This window comes from Syngnathus acus, chromosome 1 (assembly GCF_901709675.1).
Source record: "Syngnathus acus chromosome 1, fSynAcu1.2, whole genome shotgun sequence".
In the NCBI taxonomy this organism is placed as follows: domain Eukaryota; kingdom Metazoa; phylum Chordata; class Actinopteri; order Syngnathiformes; family Syngnathidae; genus Syngnathus; species Syngnathus acus.
The window spans coordinates 3,222,521-3,249,997 of record NC_051087.1 but is presented as its reverse complement, the minus strand read 5'-3'; the positions used below and the strand labels follow the sequence as shown (position 1 = coordinate 3,249,997).

The 27,477-nt window shown below is 39.4% G+C and overlaps 1 protein-coding gene and 1 long non-coding RNA gene across 3 annotated transcripts; one reads left to right on the top strand and one right to left on the bottom strand.

Annotated features, from left to right (window-relative positions):
- The first annotated feature begins 11,149 nt into the window (after window positions 1–11,149).
- dkk2 (dickkopf WNT signaling pathway inhibitor 2) lies at window positions 11,150–19,947 on the top strand. Of its 2 annotated transcripts, none has more exons than XM_037256884.1 (4): window positions 11,150–11,660; window positions 17,923–18,073; window positions 18,398–18,532; window positions 18,872–19,947. In XM_037256884.1, the coding sequence occupies exons 1-4, from the start codon at window positions 11,448–11,450 to the stop codon at window positions 19,120–19,122; spliced, it is 750 nt and encodes a 249-aa protein (XP_037112779.1). In that variant the 5' UTR covers window positions 11,150–11,447; the 3' UTR covers window positions 19,123–19,947. The 2 variants fall into 2 exon arrangements, with proteins under 2 accessions (XP_037112779.1, XP_037112772.1); XM_037256877.1 differs by having other exon boundaries at window positions 11,163–11,660; window positions 17,920–18,073.
- LOC119125942 lies at window positions 12,884–17,315 on the bottom strand. Its single transcript, XR_005098555.1, has 3 exons — window positions 17,017–17,315; window positions 14,313–14,571; window positions 12,884–13,923 (listed from the first exon to the last, which is right to left on the bottom strand). It is a non-coding gene; the product is annotated as an uncharacterized LOC119125942 (long non-coding RNA).
- Window positions 19,948–27,477: the final 7,530 nt, after the last annotated feature.

The window sequence follows — 27,477 nt, the reverse complement described above, 5'->3', positions numbered from 1 at the left end:
TTGACTAAAAATCTATTTATTGATTTCAAAATTTGAATGAAAAAATGATACATGTAATTGAATCATGAACAAAGCCAGGTGGATTTAGTTGGCCGATATTAAGACTTTAAAACGCAGATGATTATTTTTACTATTATTTTTTTTAAACAAATGAACACATCACAACAGGCAAAAATAATGACATTCAAACATGACCCACCAAATATTGTGTATAAAAATCATCCAATTTTTGAAGATTTTTCTCTCTGTTATGAACCGCAATGAAATACTTGAAGACAAATTTAAATCAGTTAATTATTTGCCCGTAATTTAAAAAAAAAGTTAGTTTATTAATTTTTCATTTTTTTTTAATTAATCGGCCGACTAATCAGCTATGGGAACTTTATTCTGCCAAATATCAGAATCGACATTAGCCTAAAAAAAATCCCTATGGGTTGGGACCATCAAAACATTACTCTTGGATAAAACCAAACTTAAAATGTTAAATGCCATCTGAACTAGTTCTAAAAACATGCCACGACATACAGTAGTTTTATGGTTACATAAGTCCGACAACCTTTTGCACCACAACATTTTTGCAATGGTAAAATGAACAAAATAGCAGTTAAAGTGAGCTGATAAATTACTCCCCTTTGATTATTTTGAACGAGAGACAAAAAAAAAAAACCCCAAAACATCTGTTTCACATTGCAACATTGTTGGGCGATGACAAGCTGATAAAGAGCAAATACGCAATTCCCAGATCGGGACAATAGCAAAATCGGATATTCTTTGTGTTGCTCTGATCTAATATGAAATTCATGACGGGGATTTGGTAATATCAGAAAGATCGCATTTCCAAGAATTCAACAACAAATTCCACCCACGCGTCGACAAATATATCGGTTCCAATTTCTGCTCCTTTTGAACAATCACAGCATATAAAGGAGTTTACGGGAAATCGAAAACGGGCTGAAAACCAAATAACCACTGTTGACAGATTCAATCTCGGCCAGTACCTCTCAGGGCTTATTTGGAGCCAAAACAAGACAAGAGTGCGTCGTTTTAGATTCAAAGTGGACTGCACAACACATTGGGGAAAACACGCTCGGCGTACCCGGCAACAGTATCAAATGTGCGACCCGAGGGAGCGTTTGGACTTTTATGATGTGGTGCGTTCGGATGCCAGCACGTCATAATCTGCCCCGATGCGCTTCGCTCACTCAAGTCAACGCCGCTGTTGGACATCAATAATCCTGACATTGATATAGTGCCGATAGCACACATTCTGACACGGAGAAATCCTCTTCTTCAGTTTGGAATTCCGTTAAAAGGCATTACGGCTCTGTCAGATCAGAAAATGCATTGGAGTTGATTTTTAATGGATTCTATCAACATTTGGGGCCAAGGATGCAATCAGGCCCACTTTGATATTCGTATTAACTCTACCATGCCAAATTATTTTTTTGGGGACATATTGATTTCTGACTGTTGTAGAAAATCTGATATTTTCCTTCAACCTCTTGGCTAGTTTTCGCATGAAAATAATTCTGACAGAGTCTTGACACTTTTTGGGAAGTATTGAGAACCTGAAATCAGTGATGCAGATTTGCAACAACTACTCCAAGATCAAATATTAACTTTCTTTTCATTCCTATTTCAAGTAATTTTTTTTTTTTAATTTTCGCAATATATAAGTTTCTTACTCCAGTCGAAACCTCCAACTTTATGACGAAATATACACATAAGGGGTTTTTGGAATAAACACTGAACCACATGCTTGCCGTGAACAACAAAACAGCAGATGACGAATAGTAAAAAAAATAAAAATGCTTCCAAAGGTTGCTGCTGACAAGTACAAATATGGCAAGAATAATAGTGTTTCTTTTATCTCAGATATAGGAAATGTGTCTTTCATCCATCAACAGAATCACGCACAAAACAATATGAAAAATCATTGTGCGGTTGGCGCGCGACAATGCTTAATTGCATTTTTTTTTGCTAACAATTTATTTCATGCTGGTTGAGTGATGACTTTTTTGTTCTTAATGTTTTGCCTTAAATGAGGAAATAATAATGTAAGGGTACACGGTTCAAACATACAAAGATGAGAAAGGCCAAGTGTAGTACCAAGACTTGCCAGTGAGAGGCAGCATGTTGCAACAGGGAATCCAGACTGGCACAGTTAAAAAATAGAATTAGTAGAAGAAAAGAATAATAAAAAAAAAAAAGCAAGGAGAATAATCATTTCTCGTCACAATCGAGGAGTTTGTGGCTTGACTGAATTCAATGTTGACTGCAAATAAGTTTTATTTTTTAAAACAAATATTGAAGAGGGTTAATAGGCAAGGGGGGAAATATTACTTAATTCACCCCACATAAAAATAAATGCTCAGGATATATATTTTTTCTAGTTTTTAATTTTCAACTCCTGCTATTTGAAAGGGACAGGAATTAAAAATTACACCATAGTGACAAAGTTATCAAAATGAATTTAAAATGTGCATACCTGACTGGTGCATATGATCAAATCAATGGTCACCACGGAGAAGCTACCTTGAAAAACAAACATTGACATTAAGTCACTTAGGAGATCGCTCTGATATCCTAGTGTTTAGCTGTGTTTGGTCATGTGACCTCTCCAATTGTCATTGGAGCAAAAATTGTCTTTGCCGCAAATGCAGGGTGCAGGAAATAAAGATTTTTTCAAAAAGTAACCCAACCTAAAAAAAAAAAAAAAATGCTGCCCAGACAACACCTTGCATTGCTTCAGGTAAAAGGATTTGGTTTCACGTCGCCTCAAAGCAGCGGAAATGTTTTGTCACTTTTGTTGCTGTCTCATCCTCGCCTAAGGACAGGATCATCTCTATTGTGCCGCTGACCACAGACATTTAGGCTGCTTCTCAAGGTTCAATTCTGGGCCTGACAAAATGTGCCCCGCAACGACTCCCTTTGACGACTTTGAGAGACATACACACAAAAAAACCTCAACATTTGGCAACAAAAGACATTTTAGCAACTATTACAATTCTGTATGAAAAAAACCCAAGATGTTTTGTTGATATATATATAACTGCACCTGCATGAAGTGTTCGATGGTTTTGTCTTTGTTGCTAAACGTGAGACTTTTACTGCGACGAGCAGCCTTTTGTCCTATAAATCACGCCGTTAAAAAAAACACACTACGATACGACGAGTCCATATGATAATAGATCACAAAGAGACAGCCTGTGATTTGTCTTCAGAAGCCGTGCAGCTGAACATGTGTGAAACTTCGGATCAAAGATGGCCGATTTGACGCATCTGATTGATGGTCCATTAAGGCATTGTTTTGGCGCTTCGATGTGTATTTGTCTGTATCCAGGCTGCGAGAGCGATGGGAGTTCGCAAACGGCTCCAAATTGTCTGATCCATCGGAAAGGTTCGGCGCTCGGCTTATGGGTGCCTTTTTTTTTTTTTTCTCAATTTTTTATTGATGCTGGCTTGTTCTCCCTCGCAAAACAATACCCCGCAGCACTCAAACGGTGTCATTAGTGCCAGACGTTAATCCTGCAAAGAAATATTATCCAGTGTTTTATGAGTTTTGCCAGGTCAAACTGAATCCTTTTCAGTGCTTTTCAAATATTTTCTATCTAGATGTTTTTGCTCCAGAAAAGACAATCAGTTCTCCAAAAATTTAGACAGAAATTTCCACGCTAATATGTACTAACTACACTTTGCAATAACAGCAATAAAATTAAACAGATGCTACATTAGCCATTGCGTTAATATGGACCAATTAGGATACCTCTCTTGCGGTGATAGCATTAGCTTATTTCCATTGTTGTACAATAACAGTGGCTGACCATTAGCGTGAGCGCTAACATATGAACATTGGTTGAAGATTATTTTAAATCAGGCAGCAAGTTGTGGCATTTAAAGCACAATATGCAAAAACAGCCTCTAAATCTCGTGCCTCGAATTGGCAGAAAAGCATCTCATTACGTTAGCACGATAGCATCACTATTAGCACTAACAGTATTGGTCACGTTGTGCTAAAACCCTAATGGAGAATGATTAGTTTGTATATTTAGCATCTTCAGCTTGTATGATGTTAAATTATGTGAAAATGTTCTGCAATAAAAACTGAGAAACAGCAAGAATCGTCTTTGTCATTCTCGTCCGGCGGGATTACGCAAGGTTGTGCAGAGCAGACACAAAAGTCTCCTGATAAGTGAGGCAGCTGCTGTCGCACTTACACAAAAACCGACCACCGCTTACTCATAAACATCATGTGGTTGACAGCTACTTGGAGAAGAGAGAATGAAAACAACCTTGGGCAATGAGCCACATGCTGCTTCACCGAGACATGATCTGATCACATCTGGTAAATTTCCAATCGAACTACAAATGAAAAGCCCATTCCAAATTGTGTGGGAATGCTTCTGTCAACCTATGAGCTTCACTGCCAACCAGTCACCGCCACCTATTTAGGGCTCTTCTGATGATCAACAATCATTGATAGATGGTTCTCTGTGGATTTGTCTTTCTTGAATCACACAGCACTAAATCTCATGAACAATCACATCAGGTGACTGAAGCCCAAAGAAAAAAAGTTTGAGCACATGGTCAAAGAGAAATACGTAGGTAGTGACATCAACCGTTGCGATAAGCCATCAGCTAATTGAGCAGGTGCCTCCAAGGCAAGATCATGTCAAATATGAAAGCATGGAGTCTTTTAACGGTTAAGGTCACATGAAAGCGCATGGCCATGAAAAGCCACTCTGTTTTGCCGACATTGACTTATCACCGCTGGTGCATACAAATCACTTGCTTTGGCGGAGAAATTGAAAACACGCGCCCCAGGAATGAGCTTTGTCTTTGTGATTCTCTTTGCTAGGGACAAAGAGCAAGCAATGGCAGAGACACATGTGGACACTGGTGAAAACACAGGCCGAGGAGGACCGCGACGGGTGGCGGCCATAAATAAAAACCTACCCTGACATTTTGCTCTCGGCTATACTCTGATGAATTTTGGCCGCTGGAGGGGCCTCCGGAGGTTAAGGGGAGGATATTGCCGATGTCGCCGATGAAAAAAGGTCACGATGGAGGCGCACTCCTGAGAGGAATTCCAGCGCGATTATTATGAAAAAGAGAAGTGAGTGTCTGGAGAGGAAGCGGTCATTCAAAAGGGGCCAATAATTCAAGGAAATGAACTTCTCTCGATGGCAGAAAGCAACAATTTGCAGGTTGTCCCTCAGCTCACCTGCGCTTTACAAATGCTCCTCTGCTACTTAAGTGGATTTGACAGATATCTGCACTTTCCTTGATTATTTACTTTTACAATGGGGCACAACCTACATTTGGAAACTTATCTATATCGTCTGGACTCTCAATGCCTCGACTTCATGGCAACTGATTTGTTTGGAGGTGGCTACAAAGTCTCATCCAAGAAGATCAGAGAAGCTGGTTGTTAACACAGCAGGAGGCTCTTTGAAATAGATGAAAAGGAAGTGGAAAAAAGTCACAGCTAATTCTTTGAATAAGAATAAGCCAGAGGAAAAGATGACCTCAAGGATTTAGAAACAAAATCTTTCACAGTCAATTCTTTTTTTAGAATACCATGACCTTAAACAACGTCAGCTCTTCGTTGGAGTCAATGTTCAAAGATGACCAAAGGTAAACTTGTTCTCCTCTGACGACTCAAAGCCGATGACGGCTGAGATAATTGACCGGGTCCTCGAAAAATGATTTTTTGCTTCAACTTATGAGCTGAAACTTTACGTCGGTATCCCACTGAGCTTGCGAAGGTAGCGAATTCCCATTTTCTTTTTCTGTCTCCATTTAAGGTCGCAATTGGTTGCAAAGACAAGGACAGGCCAAGTACGTACCCAAAGACATCTCTTCAAAATCAAAAGCAGGCAGGAAATGTTTGGGGATTTTCCTTGTTATAATGTCAGGATGAGATGAGTGATCACAAATGTGGCAGGATTAAAGTCTCTACCAGGAAATTGCTTTTTGATAGAAGAAAATATACAAAGAGGTGGACAACATCACAAGTGCGGCGAGGGCACAATGAAGGCATTGTGTCGTGCGGTCATTCAAGCTACGACAACTATCAGGAGAGATAATAGCGAAGACGTCGCAGTGGCAGTGTCGTCACTGCCCTGTGCAACAAAGAACTACTTTTCTTAGGATGGGCAGATCTTGAAGTCAGATAAAAGCTACTTTCAAGAACAGACATTTTTTTAAATGGCAAACCAATCGCTCCAGATGTTATCTATCAGCCTGGTCCAAAAATCTGCGAATTTAGAGACGAACTTGGAATCAATGGTGATGATAATTATCGAATTCCAGGAAACACTTGCTGAAAGAAACTCACTCGGAGAAGACATTTCCAGAAGGTTGAATTTGTACAAAGTGTCAGTCTACATAGAAAACAATCTTCTGCCGTGGACGTTTGGTCAAGTTACGCATAAATGATTGAATTGAGATCCAGTAATATGCAAAAAAATGACAAGATTGTTTTTCCGATGTATTGATTAGCTAGGGATTTTGGTTAGATGTTAGTGATTAGGGTTAATTTTTACTCCAGCAATACTCTATTAACATAGATGATTATATTTGTTGTTTTAGGGTGAGAGTATAGTCAAAATAAAAGAATGTGACAAAAGTTGACATTTTCAAGAGCCTTTGGTCAGACTGTAAAAAAGTCTGCCAATGTTAAGCATCGAAACTTTAATGTTAATGTCATGCAGAAACCACCGTTTTAGACTTTGAAGGTTACAATTGTCACGTTAGCAACTTTTGACTTCATGCTCAATTTGAGTCTTGAATGTTTAAGCTTTTATAAGAAGCAGATTCAAATCCACTTTTTGGGCCATTTTTGGAGCACTTTAAATGCTCGCCAACAATTCTGTCTACCTTGTATCCCGGGTGCAGCATTTCAGCGTTTTTAGCTAGTATAAAAAATATATATATATGGTGCTTTATTTTACAATGCTAGCAAAACTGTCGTTGGTATGTACAAAGTACATACGTGTGGTGGCCACATCTGGCTTCGATTAAACCGCTATTACTGTCAAAACCAATCAACAATCCTCTGCAGCATTAACAATGTAGCCCAAGTTTAGACATATACGCTGCTGAGCCGTTGCACGTTAAATGTGTTATTCAATCCCACAGGTGCGATTAGCGAATATTCTTTTTGACCACATTGATTCACCGGTGTATTGGAAAACGTAAATGTTTGTCATGGAAGACTATTTATAGTCAAAGTTGGTCAAATATGTCGTAGATCTCGCTGCCAGACATCGCCGTTTATTTGTGGCTCGTGCCAGTCGGAACCACAGAATGTGTCAGGTTCAGCAAGTACAAATGTTAAGTAATAGAAATTAACTTTTTTTTACCTTTTAATTATTATTATTATTATATTTTACTTTAATTAAAATGAAATGTAGTCATTTACTAATTATAGTATTTTAGTATAAAATCCCACTGCTTTCTTTTGGGAAATGGTCCAAGACAAAGGATGTGACCTTTATTTATTAAAGTGGAAATAACGTCGAGTACAATCACTTTTGAAATCAATTTTTAGCAGTGAGTCATGCAAAGCTACTCGAGCGCAGCCCAAGATTTATTATCAAAATAAACGTACAGTCTTAGAATTAGCATAATTGCATCAGCGTAAAGTTGTTTACGTCTCAGCAGAGTCGAGCAGCTGTTTTTCTTAATTTTTTGTCTGGCTTGGCCTCACGTCGGTTTGCTCTTAATCATAAACATATGCATGAGATGTTTTTTTTTTTTTTTTTTTAATCTACTTGGAGAGAGGTTCAAAGGAGCGTGCCCTGATACGAGCTCATCTCCCTCAAAATGATGGATATAAATTAGCCGCTGAAATATACAAAGCAATATCCTGTTCGGAAACAACCGCTAATGCTGAGCTTTCCCAGATAATCCATTTTAAACGTCCAGTCAAGATATTCCGGTCATTTAAAATAAGAGCAGTCGTCTGCATTTCGAAACGCCCCCCCCCCCCCAAATATTTTTGTGACGTTCAAAAGGTTGCGCGGTCTGGCATCAAGGGCTGGTTCCTCCTCGTTTGCGAGCCCCCCTGTTGCACATTTAAAGAGAAGGTGGAAAGAGCGAGAAGCCCATTTGTTTATCGTGCAGTCTGGGTGACGCCCGTGCGCGGAATCAAGCGTGACTCATGAGTCGTTGAGGCACCAAGGAAACGAAATATTTGGGAATTCCCAATTTTGGAGAATCAATGGTAGACCAGCTGGGGTGCTCCACTGGGAAAGTTCTGGACTTGTTGATCAATGAACTCCAAATGGTCCTAATATTCTTTGGGTAAACATTTTTTTTATATGTCAAGGTTTTTAACAAGAAACGGACAAATTGCTGTCATTCTGCCTCGTCTTGGACTCCAAACACACAAATTTGAAACTACTTCCCATTATCGTTTTGCCTCTTAGCTATCGTCACTGTGCAAAAGACCACATTGTGCAAAAGAAAAAAAAAAGTGGGCTCTTATAACCATACAAAATCTGAAATTCACGTTTTGCATTGGCCGCCAACAGTGCTGGCATCGTTGACGGTGTGACATGCACTTAAAAAAAAATCAGGCAGCAACTATATTCAAATTTGACGTTATAATCTTAATATTCCCCACATGAAATCATTCAAAGTTTGGGTTAGGCTCTTTGCCGTCCAACTGTGCAAACAAATGCGACACAGCGCTGCGCTGTCTGTGAGGCATTAGTGACCACAAGAAGCTCATCTGGGGACCACTTTTGGGTCCTCCACGCATCTCATCTGCTCTGCTCGTCCGTCAACTCTCAAGCGCTTATCACCACCGCAAAATATAGACGCGTTTGACCGGCAGGGTTTCTCATCTGTACGTCGTTTTCAATGTCAGGGAGGCTTTGAAGCAGATCTTTGTAGGGGGGCTACCGGGGGGGGACACTTTCACTTCATGTCAGCTGCTTGCAATGAAGATAGGACGACATGCATCTGGACTCGAGTTGGACTTCAAAAATGAGCAACTGCAGCGGGGCTTTTTCTATGCATAATTCACCAGCCGCAATATTAGGCACACGTGCGCACTCTTAACAAGGGCTGCATCGAATTTGGACTCTGACACGGCATCACAATCGGAGCCGGTGTTATTGTTTCGTGTCATCAGAATTTTTACAAGAGTTGCCAGTGTTGCTATAGAAAATAAGCTCAGTGGTCAATTCACTTCAGATGATCCACTCCAGATCACTTGATCCTGACAGGATGGTTAGCAAATTATTATTTATGATTTGTAAATTGTGGGGCTGCTTTGCTACATCTGGAACTGGGTGACTTGTCGCAGAGTGCTATGAAACCAAATTATTTCAATGTACCGTAATTTTTGGACTATAAGTCGCTTCGGAGTATAAGTCGCACCAGCCATAAAATGCCCAAAAATGTGAAAAAAAACATATTTAAGTCGCTCCGGAGTATAAGTCCCATTTTGCAATTTATTCGACAAAATCCAACACCAAGAACAGACATGAACGAGCAACAACAGGCTAAACGATACGGTATGCTAACGTGACAAACACAAACGAGGAGCTGAGAACGGGCCTGACGTAACATTCAGTTATTTAAAAAAAACTATTACATAAATAACACGTTTATAAAACCATCTGTGTCACTCCAATTCATTAAATCCATCGATCGTCCTTTGTCAACAATGCCGTGTGCCGCGCCGCAGTTCAAATTATTCCACAGGCCCATACAACGATATATAAACTATATTTTAAATAACTATCACATAAACAACAATATTATCAAACCATTTGTGTCACTCCAAATCATTAAATCCATCGATCAAATTTCTCGTCCTTTATGTCATCCTGGTGACAGCGGACATGTCCAGAGGATATGGCGCTTTAAAGTGTTAATTACTTTATTTGATTTTTTCTCTCTATTTTTCATGTTTTGAATATGTTCAAGATAAAGATATCAAAGCATGTGAAGTGATCAACTATACTAAAAATAACATGTGAAGTGGTCAACTGTACTTGTAAGTAAGTGATGTGTTAATGATCAAGTAAAAATTTGTGGAAAAAAAACATATATAAGTCGCTCCTGAGTATAAGTCGCCCCCCCCACCCAAACTATGAAAAAAAACGCGACTTATAGTCCGAAAATTACGGTATGTACTTGTTTAGTTATCTTGGTAAGGCAATTGAGAACAGATTCACTCATGGTGAATTGTTTTTCCGAAGGGGTTACAAAAAAAAAAAAAAAAAAGCCAGTCACTAAACCAAGTGTTCATTCCCACAAAACATGTCAAATAATGTCTTTTTTTTTTTTATTTTTTTTTTTTTACACAATTTAGAGGCACCCATTGAAGGCTGGCTGGGCTGGGATGAAACCAGAACACCGGGAAAGCCTTCTGACCTCAAAAGCTATCCATCAAAGGCTCCAATTCAAAGTGTCAACGTCCATTGTGGGACACAATAGAGGAGCGCCTCCGCCAGGGAGTGGGAGGAAGTATTGGACGTGTTTGATGTAACTGTAGATGCTCCGAGGTGATTCTCTCTCTCTTTTTTTTTTTTAAATTACCTTTGTCGCCCATACCAGATACTTGCTTCCTGCCCAGGGAAAAAAGAATAGCATAGCCAATAGCCATGTGGTACACCTGCACAATCTAATAGGATTCAATATAAGGGGTAGGGATGAGTCAAACTATTAGACAGCTCTAATGGAAATTTACCAGACTGCCATATGTGACCAGAATAAAAAACATTTTATATTTATTTATATGCAGTATTCTGTATATCTGCTCGATGCAATTTCTCCCCTTCTTTAAAAATCCAATAAAAATGAAAAGAATGAAACAGCAGCCAAAGATGGTCCAACTCTTAACTGGCGCACATGCTTTCTACATTTCCAACAGTCATCCTCCAAAACTGCACTTAAAGAGCAATTAATTAAGAGGAATAAAAGGATTTTGACTCCCACAAAATTCCATTTACAGCAATTTAACCCCGATTTTTCCATTTCCTGCGCAGCACTAAATATAAGAGGGTCAAGTGCTCAGTTAAATACACAGTGTACGATTTTTTTTTTTTTTTATAGTTTGCTCCCAGCGGGGCTGCTGGTGCCGGCGGGGCGCCAGACAACACAGCACACACACATTGGGATCACTTTCAGCCTTTGTGTGTGTGCTTGTAGGGGCGGAGGAAGACCGCTCATTAATCCTATAAAGAGACGATCGCAAAACATGTTTCGCACTCACTCATTCCTCGGCACAAAGGCGGAGAGAAGAGAGCACTCTAGTCTGAACTCTGTCGAGAATCTTCATGACTTTGTCTTAACTTCCTTTTTGCAGGAAAAAAACATTTAAATGATTCTCGTGACTTTTGCTGTGTGATCTCGGAGAAGACAAAGCGTTAACATCGGCTGTAAACTCGGCCGCGCACATCCACTTGTTTTTCTTGCGAGCAAGGATGACGCTGGTGGTGCGCACTCGGATTAAACGCTGGTTCCTAATGGTCCTCTTTGCCACGGCCACGAGGTGTCAAGCGCCGGAGGGTCGCCCCAAACCTAACTCCATCAGGCCGGTTCTTCTTGCGGGTGCTGAGGAGGATCAGGCGCCCATGGTCGCCGTCTCCAACCGCTCGGCTGCCGCGCACGTCAAGAAGTTCAACATCTTTGCGCAGGTACCTTTCTTCCATCTTCACTTTGATTGGACGTATTAATAGTGATGATGGGCGACCCTATTGTCTTACGTCATAGGATTGTGCAGGTGTACCCCATATTTGCAAAGAATCAACGGAAACTTTGCAAGCCTGCGTTCGGTGTTGTATCGGATGGTGCCTTTTTGTTGAGCCTATTTTAAATTGTAGCATCTTTGAAGTTGTTGGCATGATTTATTTTTTCCTGACTATACAGAAGTTCAAACTTTGTGCAATACAGTATTCCTGGTGACTTATTTTATTTATAATTTTTTAAGGATGAATCACAAATTGACTTGCAAAGTTTACACTGTGTAATATTTCAACAAAAGATTTCTGTTTTTGACAAAACTCAACTTAGTTTTCAATCATTTTTTGGCAAATTTCTTTTTTTTCTTTTAAAGATACTCATCATAAAAAATTAGATAACTCTCACATGACTTTTTACTCTAAAAATTCGAATTCATTCACATGTTACACTGTGTAGAAAACAAAAATGGAAATAATGTCATTTTGCAGCTTAAAAAGAGAGAGAAAAGAACCTGACTATTGTGTGTCCAAAATTTCCATTTTTGCTAGTGAAGCAGCATACAGCTTCGGATTAATTGTACAAGTGACCATAAACAATTGTGATTAAAAGGCAGCATTACGTTTACTACAGCTGCTGTGTTAGTCACTTCATCTACTCTTCATTTACAAACACAATATTTGCCAAACAGCTGAGAGGTCTGAGTGTCTTTTAAATAGTTAGCAGTGTACCATTTAAAATAAGGCTTCTTTATGTCGACCCCCCCCCCCCATAAACTCCTAATTGCCTTTGAGACGTGACGCCACTGTGCACCTCCACAGTAAATCATTAACGGCAGCACAAATGTGAGGAGAAAAAAGTGACCAGTGGGGGGGAAGTGACCAGTAGGTCCAGGCACGCTTGTCGAGGCTTTTTGGTGTCATTCAAGTCAGGATTAGGGGGTTCTTTTTATCAAGGTGCGGTTGGGGAGTTTTTTTTACAAACAATTCTCATCCTGCTCTTTTAATGCTAAAGTGACACATTTGAGGGTTGAGAAAGGAGAGGAGGTGTAAATTTAACAAAGAAAAACTGGGGCAAAATTTACACATGACCGCTCAAATTTCAGTAAATGAAAATCAATTGATCTATACAATGAAATTTCATGTCAATATTTTTAGGAAGCACTCACTCTATGTGTTTCAAAGCAGGAAAAATAACAAAATAGTATAAAACCAATATTCGACTAATATACATGACATATTCAGACACAGTTAAGTAGTAAAACACAATTAACAGAGAAGTAAAAATGCACAACTTACATCACATTGGACATCAATCTTGTACCCGAGAAGGTCTTCCACCTGTCAAATGAGTCGTCCAAGCATATGCCTGTCCTATTTGTTACGTTTAAAAAATACTGCCCTCTTGTGATACTGATGATTTAATAAGAAAAAATATATGTTTAAAAATACTGCCCTCTTGTGATACTAATAAAATGGTTAAAAAAACAACAACAATCTAAAATAAATGTTTGGCTTTCAGTTTGGTGGGAACAAACTGATTTGATAGATTTGAGCGTTCACGTCGGCTTTTTGTAAGTTTTTGAAAGTTTGACTCCATTAGTGGCGTGAAGCTTCTCATCGCAACACAATTCTTTAATTCATTTATTTATTTATTTATTTTGCTGCGGTTTGTCTTTTTTTCAACGTGGCCCTTGTGACATGTTCAGTGGCAGCTGGCTGTGTGCAAACTGCTGAGCGTGCTGACATCCTGCCCTGAGCCAACAATGATGTGAACGTTGAGGCGAAAAACCTCAAGCCGAAGCTTGCCAGACCTCAAATCTGAACGCCTGCTTGCACCTCGGCCACTGACAATATAGGAAGCCATACGTGTGTGTGTGTGTGTGTGTGTGTGTGTATAGACCACCAGTCTACCAGCAGTAAAACCAGGCAAGTTATGGCCATAATGACATTCACGGCGGTGTGTGTGTGTGCACGCGCCAGGAGCTTTTCCACACTTGTAAAGCTGCGGCCTAAGCCACATTAAGTGGCTTCTACTGTATAACATTTGACTGGCCCACTAACGGTGAGGCCATTTACAAGCGGAATAAATCAGGAGGTAAAAAAAAAAAAAAGTCTTTCACCTGATGTACGCGCTGTTGCCTTTTATTTAACAGACCTTGAAGGCGTCGGAAACCATCCGTGTATCCGTCGTCATCTGGTTTTCAGGACCATTTCAAGTCTGCAATGAAATTTTTTGGAAACATCAAAAACAGTTTGGGCCTAAATGAAGCTAGCTTACAATTTTGTACTGCGCAAAGACAATTTAGGCTTTCATAAAAATGAACACATGTTCTTGTGAACATCAAAGATACTAACAGTAGCGTTGTGTTGAAGACCACATTTTCGCAGACCAGGACTTGCCTGAGACCAGAACTTACAGAGACCAAGACTATTGAGAGTCGAGACCAAGACTGCAAAAGCCATCAATTAAAAAAAACAGTCAGAATATTTTCACTTTGATTTGCCATGTTGGTCCAAATTGTCTTTGATGCAGGCAAATTTGCTTTTATGACAATTTATGCTAGCTATTGACAATTATTTTGTCTTTGACGATTGAACAAAACCAACCTTTTTCAGGTGAGTCTCAACCGGCTCCGCTTTTAAAAGTCCTGCCGGCCTACCCCGCCAGAGCCGCTCGTGAAGCGACCTTAATGAGCTGAGAAAGTCAGGCGGAGGTGTGGCGGCTTGTTAGCGCCGCCGCCATCGTCGTCGGCCTCCCGTCCGGTGGCCTTTCCAGTCTGCTGCTCCCTCGGGTGCCGGCGGGAGCCTCCAGCCCGAACCTATTAGGCGGGGCCTCCTGCGGCGACCTCATTCGCCGTAATTGGACCTGTTAATGATAGAGGAGACCCACGGTGATTTAAAGACATTGTCTGAGTGTAACAAGTCGGATGTCTTGTTTCCTCTAAAGGACGCCGGGGTCCAAAGTTCACAGACGTGTTTGGTCTGCTAAAGGACGCCAGCGTTGGCGTTTGACGGCCGGGGATTTTGGTTGGAGTGATTCACCCTGAGTTTATGTGATATCTGCTGGCTGTCTTTTGTTTTCTGTTTGTTGACTTGATGGGTTCTTTTTATTGGACTCTCTGCAACCAATTATTTTGTCATCCACTGATATAAACCTTCAAGTGCAGAGACACAGGGATCACTTTTTATCTTTTCCTTTTAATCAAGTAAGGTTCCTATTCTGGCTCGCGTCATGTGTCACTTTTTGCTAGGCAAGAACTTTAATGTGTCTCGCCGACTATATTATTATTCCTGTTTATGTCAAACGTTTGCTGCTCGGCAGACTTTGCGGTGCGCGTACGTCATGTCTTCGAGAAGCCAAGTAGAGAGTATGAGACAATTTCGATCTTATTGATGCTCAGGTCACTCATTTGCGGAATACTAAAATTTGTTTCGCAAAGGCTAATGAAAATGTGAAATAGGGGAGAACATTTTTTGGGATTGTCGTGGGTCACAGGAATTCTATTTTATCTTTCAATCACGAGAGCGGGAAGGAAGAGGATCAAAAAGTTCACGTGAGAAAGGTTAGTCACATTTAAAAAGTAGCTCAAATTGTTGCTTTTAAAAAATAAAAAAAAAGTTAAGAGGATATCAATCAGTTGCAACACAAAGTTTAGTAAGTTGGCATCAATGTCCTCATTGTTGGTTGTTTTTTTTCTTTCTTCACGCAAAGTTCCACTGACATGAGCTGTACAGCGGAACCGTGTTTTGCTTGTAAATAAGGGTTCCACAACGCTGCTTTTTAGAGATTGTTGACCCCGCAGCACGAGTCAAAAAGGGTTTTGTGGTGGAGGGGGTGGGGGCTTCCCTCATGGCGCTGCGTCTGTCTCCATCCTTATCGCCTCGGCCGGCATGCCGTGAGTGGCCGCCGAGTAAAATAGCTCTCGGGGGCCACTTCCTGCGCGGGATCATCTAAGGCTTTTATGTGCCGAGTAAAAATAAGGGAGCGACAACAGAGACGAGACGCATCCGAATTCAAGCCACACGTCCCTCAGAAGTAGCGAGTGAGGCGTTTTAAATAACCGCCCGATAAGGTGAGGTAATCAGATGGAAAGAGGGAGGGGGAGGCTTGATTCACCACATTTCAAAGACTTGGCTGTGATGGAAGAGGTGAGGCCCATTTCTTCTTCCACACCTACGACGTGGATACGAGCCTGAGAGACAGATTCAACGTACGTCGTAGTGTGAAGCTGCGAGCTGTCCGTTTATATAAAACGAGAAAAAAAGCGCATCATGTCTAGTCCCAAATGAAAGGTTAACGAAAGGTTAACAATCACAATTTTTGTGGAACCAGCAAGGAATGCTGGTCTTTCAACATCTATGCTTCGAAACGTTTCAACACACTTCTGTTTTTGGCGGCCATTTTCATTTTAGTATGAGTAAGCCAGTTTGTGAACTTGCCATGTACTCTAAGAAACTGAGTTCAGCGTTTTATTGTTGCGGCAAATATGTCTCATGAGACACCATTTTTAATCAGAGCTTCTTTTTCTTGCTCAGGTAGAAAAAGATCACACTGTTGCATTGTCAGTTTTCAGAAAGTGAAGTTCAGAAAGGTCTTTTGTAAACAGCTTGTTGTGGTGTAAAGGAAAAGTCTCATTTGTTACCCTGTGGCAGTTGTTCCTGAATTAATTTTATGTTGCGGACAAATCTGGCTTTGTTCTAAATTATACTCCAGTCATATTCCCCGCAATAATGTGGTTGCTTTGAAATGCTTTGTCTCATTAGCGTTAACATTTGTCATTTGTCTCTGGAATAGTGAAGACACTCATCAGTTATCCAATAAAAATTACACAATAGGATTAAGGATATGTTAAGCACATATGGAGGATTGTTTGTGCCAGAATTAAATACAAAAAAATCAAGTATGAAAAAATTAACTAAAGTGGTAAAAAATTTAAATGTAACAAATATACCAGGCCCAATTTTTTTTCATCAAAATTTTAGGACTAATTTATCATGTATTTAATTTTTTATGTTTCATTTGAATTAGTTTTCAAATGGCCTTTTCATCATTCAGTATTTTATAAAATATTAACATATTTAATACATGTTTAAATAGTATTTAGATATCAGTCAGTATCAACTTTACGGAGGTGGAAAACATAGTTACACACCGATATTGACAAACAAATTAGTACAGAGTGTTACCGTTTTCAAATGTAGGGAGTAAAAGTATAAAAGCAACATTAAAAAAAAAAGTATTTGTACCTCCCACCGCTGTATAACGGACTCGAATATAAAGATGTTATAGCTGCCGAAACGTTTGACCAACCTGATCCGGCGCACTACTGTTGGTCACGTCTTGGGCACAGTAATTCACTTTTCTAAATTTGATTTGTGACAGGCTTCATGTCCAACTGCTCTGCTTGGCCCCCCGAGTCCCACGGCAACAGCGCTTACACGTGTAAGGAATTACACCGAGATGCCGCATCTTGCGATCCTCGAGGAATTGGCAGTGGCCTATAAAAAAATAATTAAAAAAATCCCTATTTGTTAGGCTGTAGCACATATTTTTTCACTTCTCAACAACATTGAAAAAAAACAGGGAAATGGAGGGAAAGAAAAATGAAAGAAAAAAAATGTCTGTAAAAACAAATGGAGGGAAAAAAAATGAAAGAAAAGAAATGTCTGTAAAAACAAATCCAACTTAGAACAAACCATGCAAACAAGACTCTGAAGGAGTATGATTAGTGGAGGTAATTACCCCTGAGGTACGACTGCAGGGATCATTAACGCTTGGCGAAAGAGCTGGCTTAGGAAATCTAATTGCTCCAATTGTCTGGAGTGCATAGAAATAACAAGAAGGACATGTGAGAAAAATGTCCGCGCTTACAAGAGTCACTGGACATCCTCCTGAGGAGACACAAAGTGATTGGAGGGAGGCACAAGGCAGTGTTATCTTAGGATGAGTCACGGGTTCAGACACAAAAACAGCCGGTTGAATAGGGGGATGAAAACATTGCCAAACAGACTTTGCCTTTCAATAACAATGCACATTTCCACCCCTACGCTCATTTCTTTGTGTTTTTCCACCTTTGAGTTTACAGTCTTAAAACGAAACACCAATAGTTGGAATTTTCAAAAATTCTCTCAATTAATTGTCAACTAGAAAAACGGCCGGAGAAAAAAAAAAAGATGTCAGGTGTATTTAAAGTGAATTGTTATGTTCCCTCAGCAGGTGTATCCGTGCAGCAATGACAAGGAGTGCAGCGTGGGAAGTTACTGCCACAGCCCCCATCAAGCGCCCTCGCGTTGCCTCGCCTGCCGCAGAAGGAAGAAGCGCTGCCACCGGGACCCCATGTGTTGCCCCGGCAACCGTTGCCATAACTGTATGTCAATACATCACCCCTGCATGTTTAAAAATAAAGATCAGGATAGTGAAGGACTGTTTATCATGGAGAATAAATTACAAACCCAACATCAATCAGAGAAAATCTGGTGTATGATGACTGATCAGCTAAAATCCACATCTAAGGCTGCAAATAACGATTTAAGAATCGAGTAATCTGTTAGTTTGCCGATTAAAAATTGTTTTCCATTATCTTGGACAATTCTACATTAAATACAATTAATCGATGATCAAAATGAATGTACCAATTGATTCGTTGTCGATTAATCGTTGCACCTCTACTTTCATCTTTCCAAATTTTCAGATATTTGCTTGGCAATCTCCGAGAGCGTGATCTCGCCTCGCATCTCCGCCTTGGATGAACACAACAAGCTTACCGCTAAAGACCACAGCTGGAGGAAAAGCACTGGGAAAACACAGGCCAAGCATTCCCCTAAAGGTACAACAACATCCAATTCGATTTTGTAGCCCTTGGTTAAATGTGGACGACTGCCAACCTTGCAGTACACTAAACAATCAACCATCATGTGATCACTCTCAAAATCGATCAGTCTTTTGGACCGCAACGTACAACGATAACCTTGGGCGATGAATCACATGTTGCTTTTGACTAAAATCAAAGAAATGATTGTCTGATCACATGTTCTGGAGCAGCATCGCCTGGAAAATTTTGGAAAGGCAATCCGACTTTAGGTTTGACATCCATGTATGGATTTTGTCCCATTTTTCAGGTACAGGATCAGACAACATTGTCCTGTTTTTTTTTTTTTTTTTCCAGGTCACGAGGGCGACCCGTGCTTGCGTACGTCCGACTGTTCCGAGGGCTACTGCTGCGCCCGCCACTTCTGGACCAAAATCTGCAAGCCGGTGCTGCGACTAGGCGAGGTTTGCAGCAAGCAAAAGAAGAAAGGCTCGCACAGCCTGGAGATTTTCCAGCGCTGCAATTGCGCCAAAGGCCTCTCGTGCAAGGTGTGGAAAGATGACACCTCGTCGTCAAAGTCCAGACTGCACATGTGCCAGAAGATTTGAAAAAAGAGAAGGCAACGTCGTCAGCGAGCAACACGATCAGCCCAGGGAACTTTTATTTTTTTGTAAAAGGACACAACTACGTGGGTGTTATTTTACATTGATGACATTCAGGGATGGAGGGACTCCAGGCGGAGCCAGATTATTATTGTTAATATGCATTCCTTAACACGCTGCAAAGTCCATTTGCTCTCAAGTCCACCTCTTATTACCGCTCAAAAGCTTTTCCACAATAACCGTATGCTAGTCGCTAAACGTTAGCGACAGCAAAGTAAGGAATAGCAACCATGTCATCTATTCTGTCCATTGTTCGGATTCATTGTAAATGAAATACAACTGTTGTGTTTACAATCTCTAGTTCTGCTTTTCGGCTTATTGAAGGATACGACGGGAAGCCAGCCGGGTCAAACTTTTGATCAGTGACTATGTGTATCGCTAATCCGCATATTATCTTATCTCCCTCTGTTCCATGACTTTATTTGTAACCATTTCAAAATAAAGATATGCTCCTATATTGTAAATAGAATGGAGGCGACGATGATGACATATTTAAGAAACAGTGTATATCGTGTACATATCATAAGATATAAAGCCTGAATGGTACAGCCAAAAGAATCTAGGTGAGAAGAACGAAGAGACCAAATATGTTAGCCGGCAGATGCATCACAAGGAAAGTTACTGCAACACAAATACATTGTGTGTAAATGCTATGTATATGATGTTAAGATTGATATCTCAACTAAATATTGTTTTATGTGAATAATTGTGATTGATTTGTTTTGCATATTTACAATGATGGACAAATTAAAAGAATGTATTTTGTATTAACGCACCGAGTGTTATTTTGCACTACATAATGATCACACTATCAAGCTCAAGAAATTATTTGTAGCAGTTGGAGGATGATCAAATCATACAGTATGTTTCAAACTAACATATTGGATGCATATTTCATTGATACAAACCACATTTATAATGAAATGCTTACCGTAAAATGTGCTTTTTGCGTGTAAAAGACGTTTTTAATTTGAGAGTTTAATGTCTCAAAACAATAAATAGTCCCAGCCAAGCCTCCAGTAAAGATTAGGTAGGATGGACAGAAAGGTAGAGAAGGTAAGTTGGAATCGTGTCACGAATTGTGACACACTCGGAAAAATCTTTCGATTCATTGAAGCCAAGTCCAACACATCAAAAGACAAAATCCCTTGGGAGCTATGGCGGACTGATGTTTTTTCAATTAGTCCGTTTGGGATACTGCTAAACAAGATTGACACATTTTCCATAATTCTACCAAAACATGTGAGGGAAACACTTGTGTGTTTATGTCTGGCGGAGAAAAATTCCACATTGGCGTTTTCATGCTGCGCTTCGAGCACACCCAAAGACTTCATGCGCAAGTTATGAGTGAGACAAACAATTCTGAACTCACATCTGCATAACAGTTCTGTTTATGCGACTTAAACACAAAAATAAATAAAAGCGTTGGTTCTTCTGACATGTGGCAACATAATGTGAATTTAAACATGCTTTGTCTCCTTTTCCTCACTGTATGCTAAAAATAATCTTTGTGGAATTCTGTCCACAAAAATGCAAAAAGCACTTGAAACGCTCTAAAATCCTCCACAACAGCTACAGGTTAAAAAAAAAAAAAAAAACTCCAGACATTTAACCCTAGGCCCCTAAACACCAACCTGCTAACTGTGCGCTAATGCTAATGCCCCCAATGCTAACATAGTTTCGCATATTAGCGCTTCCACTGTACTCCGACTACAAAGTCAAAATTATATATATATATATAAATATAAAAGTACACATGGAAAAGAGAGTTTAAATATGGACAATAATTATGCGCCCCTAAATCTGACCCAATAAATTTGAGGAGTTGTTATACAATCAAAGCACTGCAACTAACCATGCATGAAGAACAGAGAAGACTAGGTACCCGTTTTGATTTATTTGTCTTAAGCAATAAAACAATAATGACTATAACATTCATATTTGGGTTTAGCTTGTCCAACATCCTGACAAAGTTTGACTCAGCAAGTGATGAGAAGCTAAAAGTGTAACACAAATAGTGCTACAAACGTGACCACCGACCTTTCTCTGAGCATTTGCCAAGAACCGTCTCCATCCTGCTTTGGACGTGGCCCGAAGGAGCACTTTGAGGTGGATGCGGGATGGAGCACAGTATTGGAAATACACACAACAAACAAGTGCAGCATGTGAATGTGCTTAACACGGAATGTGGGCTGTGTCACGGGAGATTCACAGCTTCGCTTTGATCGGCAATCGGGGCTTGATTTACAAGGCCTGGATCGAAGTTCGCCACGCTCTGATATTGGTTGTTCAAAAGTTTTTTATTTTTTATTTACTAGAGGTGAAGCTTGTAATGATTCCCCGGTCGAAAAATGTTAGATAGCCGGTACGAGAAGCAGTGCCAGGGAAGAGCGGTCATGCTTCACAACTGTGAACTGATGTTGGATGCCTTAAATCATCTTTTAGTGCCTGAGTGTACTTTTTCTTTTCTTTTTTTTAATCTTCAATGAAATGGGAAAGATATCAATGTGAAAACTGTGTGGATAAGAGCGGTGAAAATTAATCGACAGGTAATCGGTTACTATTATCGTTTAAAGCCATTTTTATGCTAGAATTTTCCAATTTTTTTATGTCAGCTTCTCAACTGTAATTATTATTTTTTCATAAAAACAAAATATTTTGAGAGTTTAATCAAACTGAATTTTACTAACATCTGCTTTTACTTGGGAAAATAACTCATTACATCGTACATTATTCCCTCTTGTGTATTATTGTACAATACCAAATAAACAGTAAATGTGGGGGAGAAACTTTCATGCAAAATAAAATTTCATCAGATTATTCGATTAATCGATGGACTAATCGATTAAAAGACACATTTATTGACATCTAATGCAAGATGGCCATCTTTGCATGTGTATAAAAGCGTCTTATGTGATGAGTGTATTTGAAAGGAGGACTCACTCTCTCTCTCACTCTCTCACTCTCTCACTCTCTCACTCTCACTCTCTCACTCTCTCACTCTCTCACTCTCTCACCTCACTCACCTCACTCACCTCACTCACCTCACTCACCTCACTTCACTCGCAGCTACCACCGTGCTGTCAGGGAGGCTGCAGAGATTGAGCGACATGGAAATGTGACTGTTTCAAAGGTCATCTGAGTGCAAGTGAATCTTCATTCATCTTCCCCAAGTCCATTCACAAAAAAAGAAAGAAAGAAGACCCACCCAGCCAGACTCCACTGTTATGACATCACGTTGTCAGTAGAGCAGACTGTATTGTTGTCCAGGACTTTATGACAAACACCCTCTCTTCCTAAACGATAACAAAAGGGACGCCACAGCCCAAGCTGCAGACATGCTTGCCTCTTGTGTGCGTGCGTGCCTTCAAACGATAGCTTCACTTTTCTGGACAAACCTCGGATGGATGTGTATGCTTCGCATTAGCGCTCTGATCCCTTTTATACCAGTTTGAAAGCAATTTAAAAAAAAAAAAATCCTCCAACAAGTTTAATGTGGACATGTCCGTGTCCAAATGATAAAAATAACTACCGTTTTTTTCCATGTATAATGCGCCCCCATGTATAATACGCACCCTAAAAATGGCATGTCAATGCTGGAAAAAAAGCCTGTACCCATGTATAATACGCACCCAAATTTTGACTTTTTTTTTTTTTTTTTTTTAAAGTCCCAATGATCGTCACACACGCATCTGGGTGTGGTGAAATTTGTCCTCTGCATTTGACCCATCCCCGTGTGATTTTGATCCATCCCTTGGGGGAGAGGGGAGCAGTGAGCAGCAGCGGCGCCGCGCTCGGGAATCATTTGGTGATCTAACCCCCCAATTCCAACCCTTAATGCTGAGTGCCAATCGGGGAGGCAATGGGTCCCATTTTTATAGTCTTTGGTTACTTAAGTACGTAAACGTAAAATTATTTCAGAAAAAAGATCATCTTTGGGAACAACCGGATGTTATTCTGCCGGTCAGTATCACTGCGCATGCAGTAGCAAACTCGATAGCGAAGAAATATGTGAGACTCTCAACGGGATCACCAATATTTGAGTGATGTTCCAGTTATTTATCACAATTAGTTTACCAAGTCTGTGTTTTGAGTTCCTCCAATAAACCCTGGTCCAAGCTGCACTTGGTCGCCCCGCTCCTTTCCACACTCCATCCGTGACAAGATTTTCTTCAAAAATTGTTGTACCATGATTTTCTTAAAAAAAAATAATAATAATTGTACCCATGTATAATGCGCACCCCAGATTTTAGGACAATAAATTAGTTAAATTTTGCGCATTATACATGGAAAAAAACGGCATTACTGTATATATTTTGATGTATATTTTTTGATTGACATGTGAGACATACATAGACCCAAAAAATGTTAAATGTATATATAAATGTATATATTTTAATGTATTTTATGATTGACGTGACACGCACAAACCTTCAAAAACATGTTAAATTTATATATAAATGTGTTAATTTATTGTATTACTATATTTATATAATTTATATGTACATTTATATAACATTAAAGTTACATATTGAATTTATTCTCAAATTGCCTAATTTATTATAATTACAAATGAAACCATAATAGAGTTTCTCAACGATAACATCAACAATTATACATAAAATACAATAAAGACAAAACATTTTTCAGTATGTTTAAAAAAAATAAAAAAATAAATCAATTGAGGCCTTAAAGCACAAGATTTTGCCCAGCCCTGCTTTTCGACACTAAATCTCCAGCACCTTGCTTTCATTCTCTTGCTATTTTCTTTACGGCGATTTTACACATCGGACAGTCGACGCATCTCTTCCAATAAAACGCCTTGTTAAAGATTAAACCAGGCGTTTCCTCTCTTACAAACTTACAAAAAAAGCAGCATGCAGTCTGGCTCTTGTTTCAGACGTGACTATGATTTGTTAACTGCTCCAGCTAATACATTTTTTTTCCCCCTTCATTCCACATGTGGTTCCATTTCAAGTGGCTCAAATGATCCACTAGCTCAGCAAAAGTGGGAACATGTTTTAAAAACAGATTTGAGGTATCAAGAAGCTTGATCTTCTTCTTGTCACTGGATAGGAAGTCAGACTTGCTACAATGTGTGACATGCCAAGTCATCAGCGACTGTCGCTGATCATTTTTCATGGTGTGTGTCATTCCCAAGGACTTTTACAACTACATTGAGCGGAAAATAGTTGTGCTGTCACTTGAAATAGATTTTTCAGATTGCCAATTTTGAGCACTGGATTAAATCAGATCAGTACTTGAGCGATGAAGTCTGGCAACCTCCCACCGAAAACTAAATTGTCTTTGACGTGGAAAGACAAGTACGCTAGCAATCTAAATTAGCATTGATATTTAACAAAGCTACGTACACATATATTAGGGTCAGTATAAATTGTCTTTGATACGGGCGTTCCTGAAAACCATAAACTGAATTTAAGTTTGGAATCATTTCAAAAACTTGCTGCCAGTGTTTACAAAAACATACTGTAAGTGATTGATATGTGTCTTTTGTATGTGCAATAGGTATGCTAAAAATTAAATTGTCACTACGTATAAAAAAACGTACAGCTATAGAACTGAATCACAATATGTTTACAAAATGAGGCAAACTACATACGTTAATGGTATTTAGGAGCAAATTGTTTTTGACATTCACAAAAGAAAAAATAACTCGTGTTTTTTTCCTTGCATGTTAAAATTTGGGTTCATTTAAGGCTGTAAATTGTCTTTGACGTTTCCAGTGCACGAATGGTTGGCATCCTCCCGCAGAGTAGATATAGACCTTGGCAGTTTAAATGATAATTTATCAGAAACTGTATCCTAACCTGTCAAAACTCATTTGAAAAATCTTTTTTTAACCACAAGAAATATTACATGATATGAAAAAAAAGATGAGGTATATTGAATATGCTATTGTTGAATGTCTGTGGTGGTTGGCACGTGGCATTCTACTGCGATCTTGCTCGACCGATACGTGATATTATCAAACAACTTACTGATATTGCAAGAATAAATCATTCCTGGCCTTTGATAATAAAATGGTATTTAAAGTTTTGCCTCCAGGTTAGAAGATGGCTAACTAAAGCATTTATCAGGCCAGGAATTTATCTGGTGACACGATAAACAAACCGCCGCGTCACAGAACATTATTGTGATAAATTACCACTTACACTTGGTTTAAAAAAATGTTATCTACTAGAAAGTTTTTTTGTTTTTTTCATCAGTCCAGTAATGTGTATTGGCAAGTGAAAACAAATTAGATGATCTTTTACTTGACCTAAACTTGAGGAGTAACAAAACTGTATGTGGAACAGTAAAAGTCAACTGCACCAAAATACTTTGACATGTTTATAATCACATCAGTTCATTGACCATTGTGACAGACTGTTGAACAGACCTGCTTTCATAATAAACAATTAAAACACATAATAATAAATGGACTTACCCAAAACAGGTCAGTGACTCACTTTTCAGTTGCAGGCCACCAGTTGAGATCCACCAAGTTCGCCTGAAATTTCATCTTTAGTTAGCAACCTCATTATTCTTAACTATTTCACTGAAAGTGCTTTGAATCATTTTCTGCCTGGTAAATTATTCAGTTGGACAGCTAATATTTGCTAGTTACCTGAAAAGGCCCTGAAACTTGCTTTTTAATCGTAAGTTGCCTGAAAAGCCCCTCAGTTTTGTAGCATTAGCCAAGGCCGCCGTTTGCTAGCCTGCTTATCGCTGACTCAGCTACGTAACCTGCACTGTGGATTAACATGAGAATATTGTTTTGTAGAGGTTACAAATCAACATTCGCTAAAATGTAGCAGTGTAGCATAGGAAGTTTTCCCCTTTATCTCAGTCATAGTGTGATGGACTATGATAAACGTCCGCCTGCACTTTTACTGAACTCACAGTTTAGAGACTGTCACTGATGTCTTGCCCCACCACGATGCTATCTCCACCATAGCCGCAGATTATGTTACCAGAGTAAACAAAAGTCACATGATGCAAATACCTTCCAAAACTCACCATAATGGGTTCCTTTCAACAAATGTATCGTATGCTGATAGAAGCCTACGTGAAAAACTTTGCAAGACATACATCCGCTTCAACATTCCAACTGAGGCGGTATCATTCAACAAACAAATCACTATGTTAAAGGATTTCTTATTCTCAAAATCACTGCAGATTTTTAGGTTTAATTCAGCCAACTCAAGGCAGTTTTATTTAGGGAGAGCAAATTTTATTTTGGAAAACTTTGGTGGGTGTGACTATGATGAGTAAATTATCCAAGTTCAGTCACCAGCTAATTACTTATCATGGAATATCATCTACAATCTCTATGCCAGTGATTTATAGTGACACGCAAACCAAATTGAATATTCTTGCAATAGATAGCAGAAGGTACAATTAAACCAGTGTATAATCAAAGTAAATTCATGAATAAGTCATTTTTACGTACATTTTTTTTTGCTAGGAACACAATACAAGTCCTATAATTGTCCCGATTGCTCGCTCAAAGGTTATTTCTCATAATGAAATGTATATTCAAAAGCCTTTATGCTATGAGAAGATGTTTAACAAGTGTCCACGCCTTGTTAGGAGAAGAGTAGAATGCATGGGAATAGCTCAGTGCCAAAAGGATGGCTTCAGTGTGTCCCATGGCGACGGTTAGCCAAATAACGTTCAAATAGACAGGGGGTCAGGTTGCAGAGAAATGGTAAAAGAGTGGCAAAAGGCATTGTCATGTCTTTTGTGATCACTCCATTTTCTAACCCTGAATGTCTTTTTTTTTTTTTGCAGACCGGACACCAGTAATTTCTCAAACAAACAAAACAACATCCTTCAAAGCGCCATGACAAAAGCTGGGAGACCTGAGACCTGAATAATTGGGAGTGCTGGTTTTGTTTTGTCCTGGGAGTCAGTCATGGCCCTGGGAAGGAGCTGGACCAGAGTTTTTTCTTTTTTTTTTGCCTCTAGCTATCAATTGATGGTCAACAGGGTTGTGACATCATTAGGTTGATCGCTCTAGGTATTCCACTGACACCGTTGAAACACTCTTTGAATCATGTGACTAACCACAAAGGACATTAAAAATGTATCTTGAAATTTTGGCTCGACCTGTTAATACGGTTGAAGATGCTAGTGATGATCTAAATTCAATAAAACTGATTCAAAGGTTGGAGTTGGTAGATAGAAGGGGCTGAACTGAGCAATCGACAATCAGATGAAAACTGCGGTTTAGCCTCGCTAGCTTTGGCTAATCCCATCGCCGCTGGTCTTGAAAGGTTCATACTAGCGGCAGTGAGA

Bases quoted from the DNA above. Each gene is read 5' to 3' on its own strand.
- dkk2 (XM_037256877.1), top strand. From the start codon at position 11,448: ATGACGCTGGTGGTGCGCACTCGGATTAAACGCTGGTTCCTAATGGTC. The intron at 11,661-17,919 runs GTACCTTTCTTC...ATGTTCCCTCAG, and splicing joins AGTTCAACATCTTTGCGCAG to CAGGTGTATCCGTGCAGCAA. The intron at 18,074-18,397 runs GTATGTCAATAC...CCAAATTTTCAG, and splicing joins CGGCAACCGTTGCCATAACT to ATATTTGCTTGGCAATCTCC.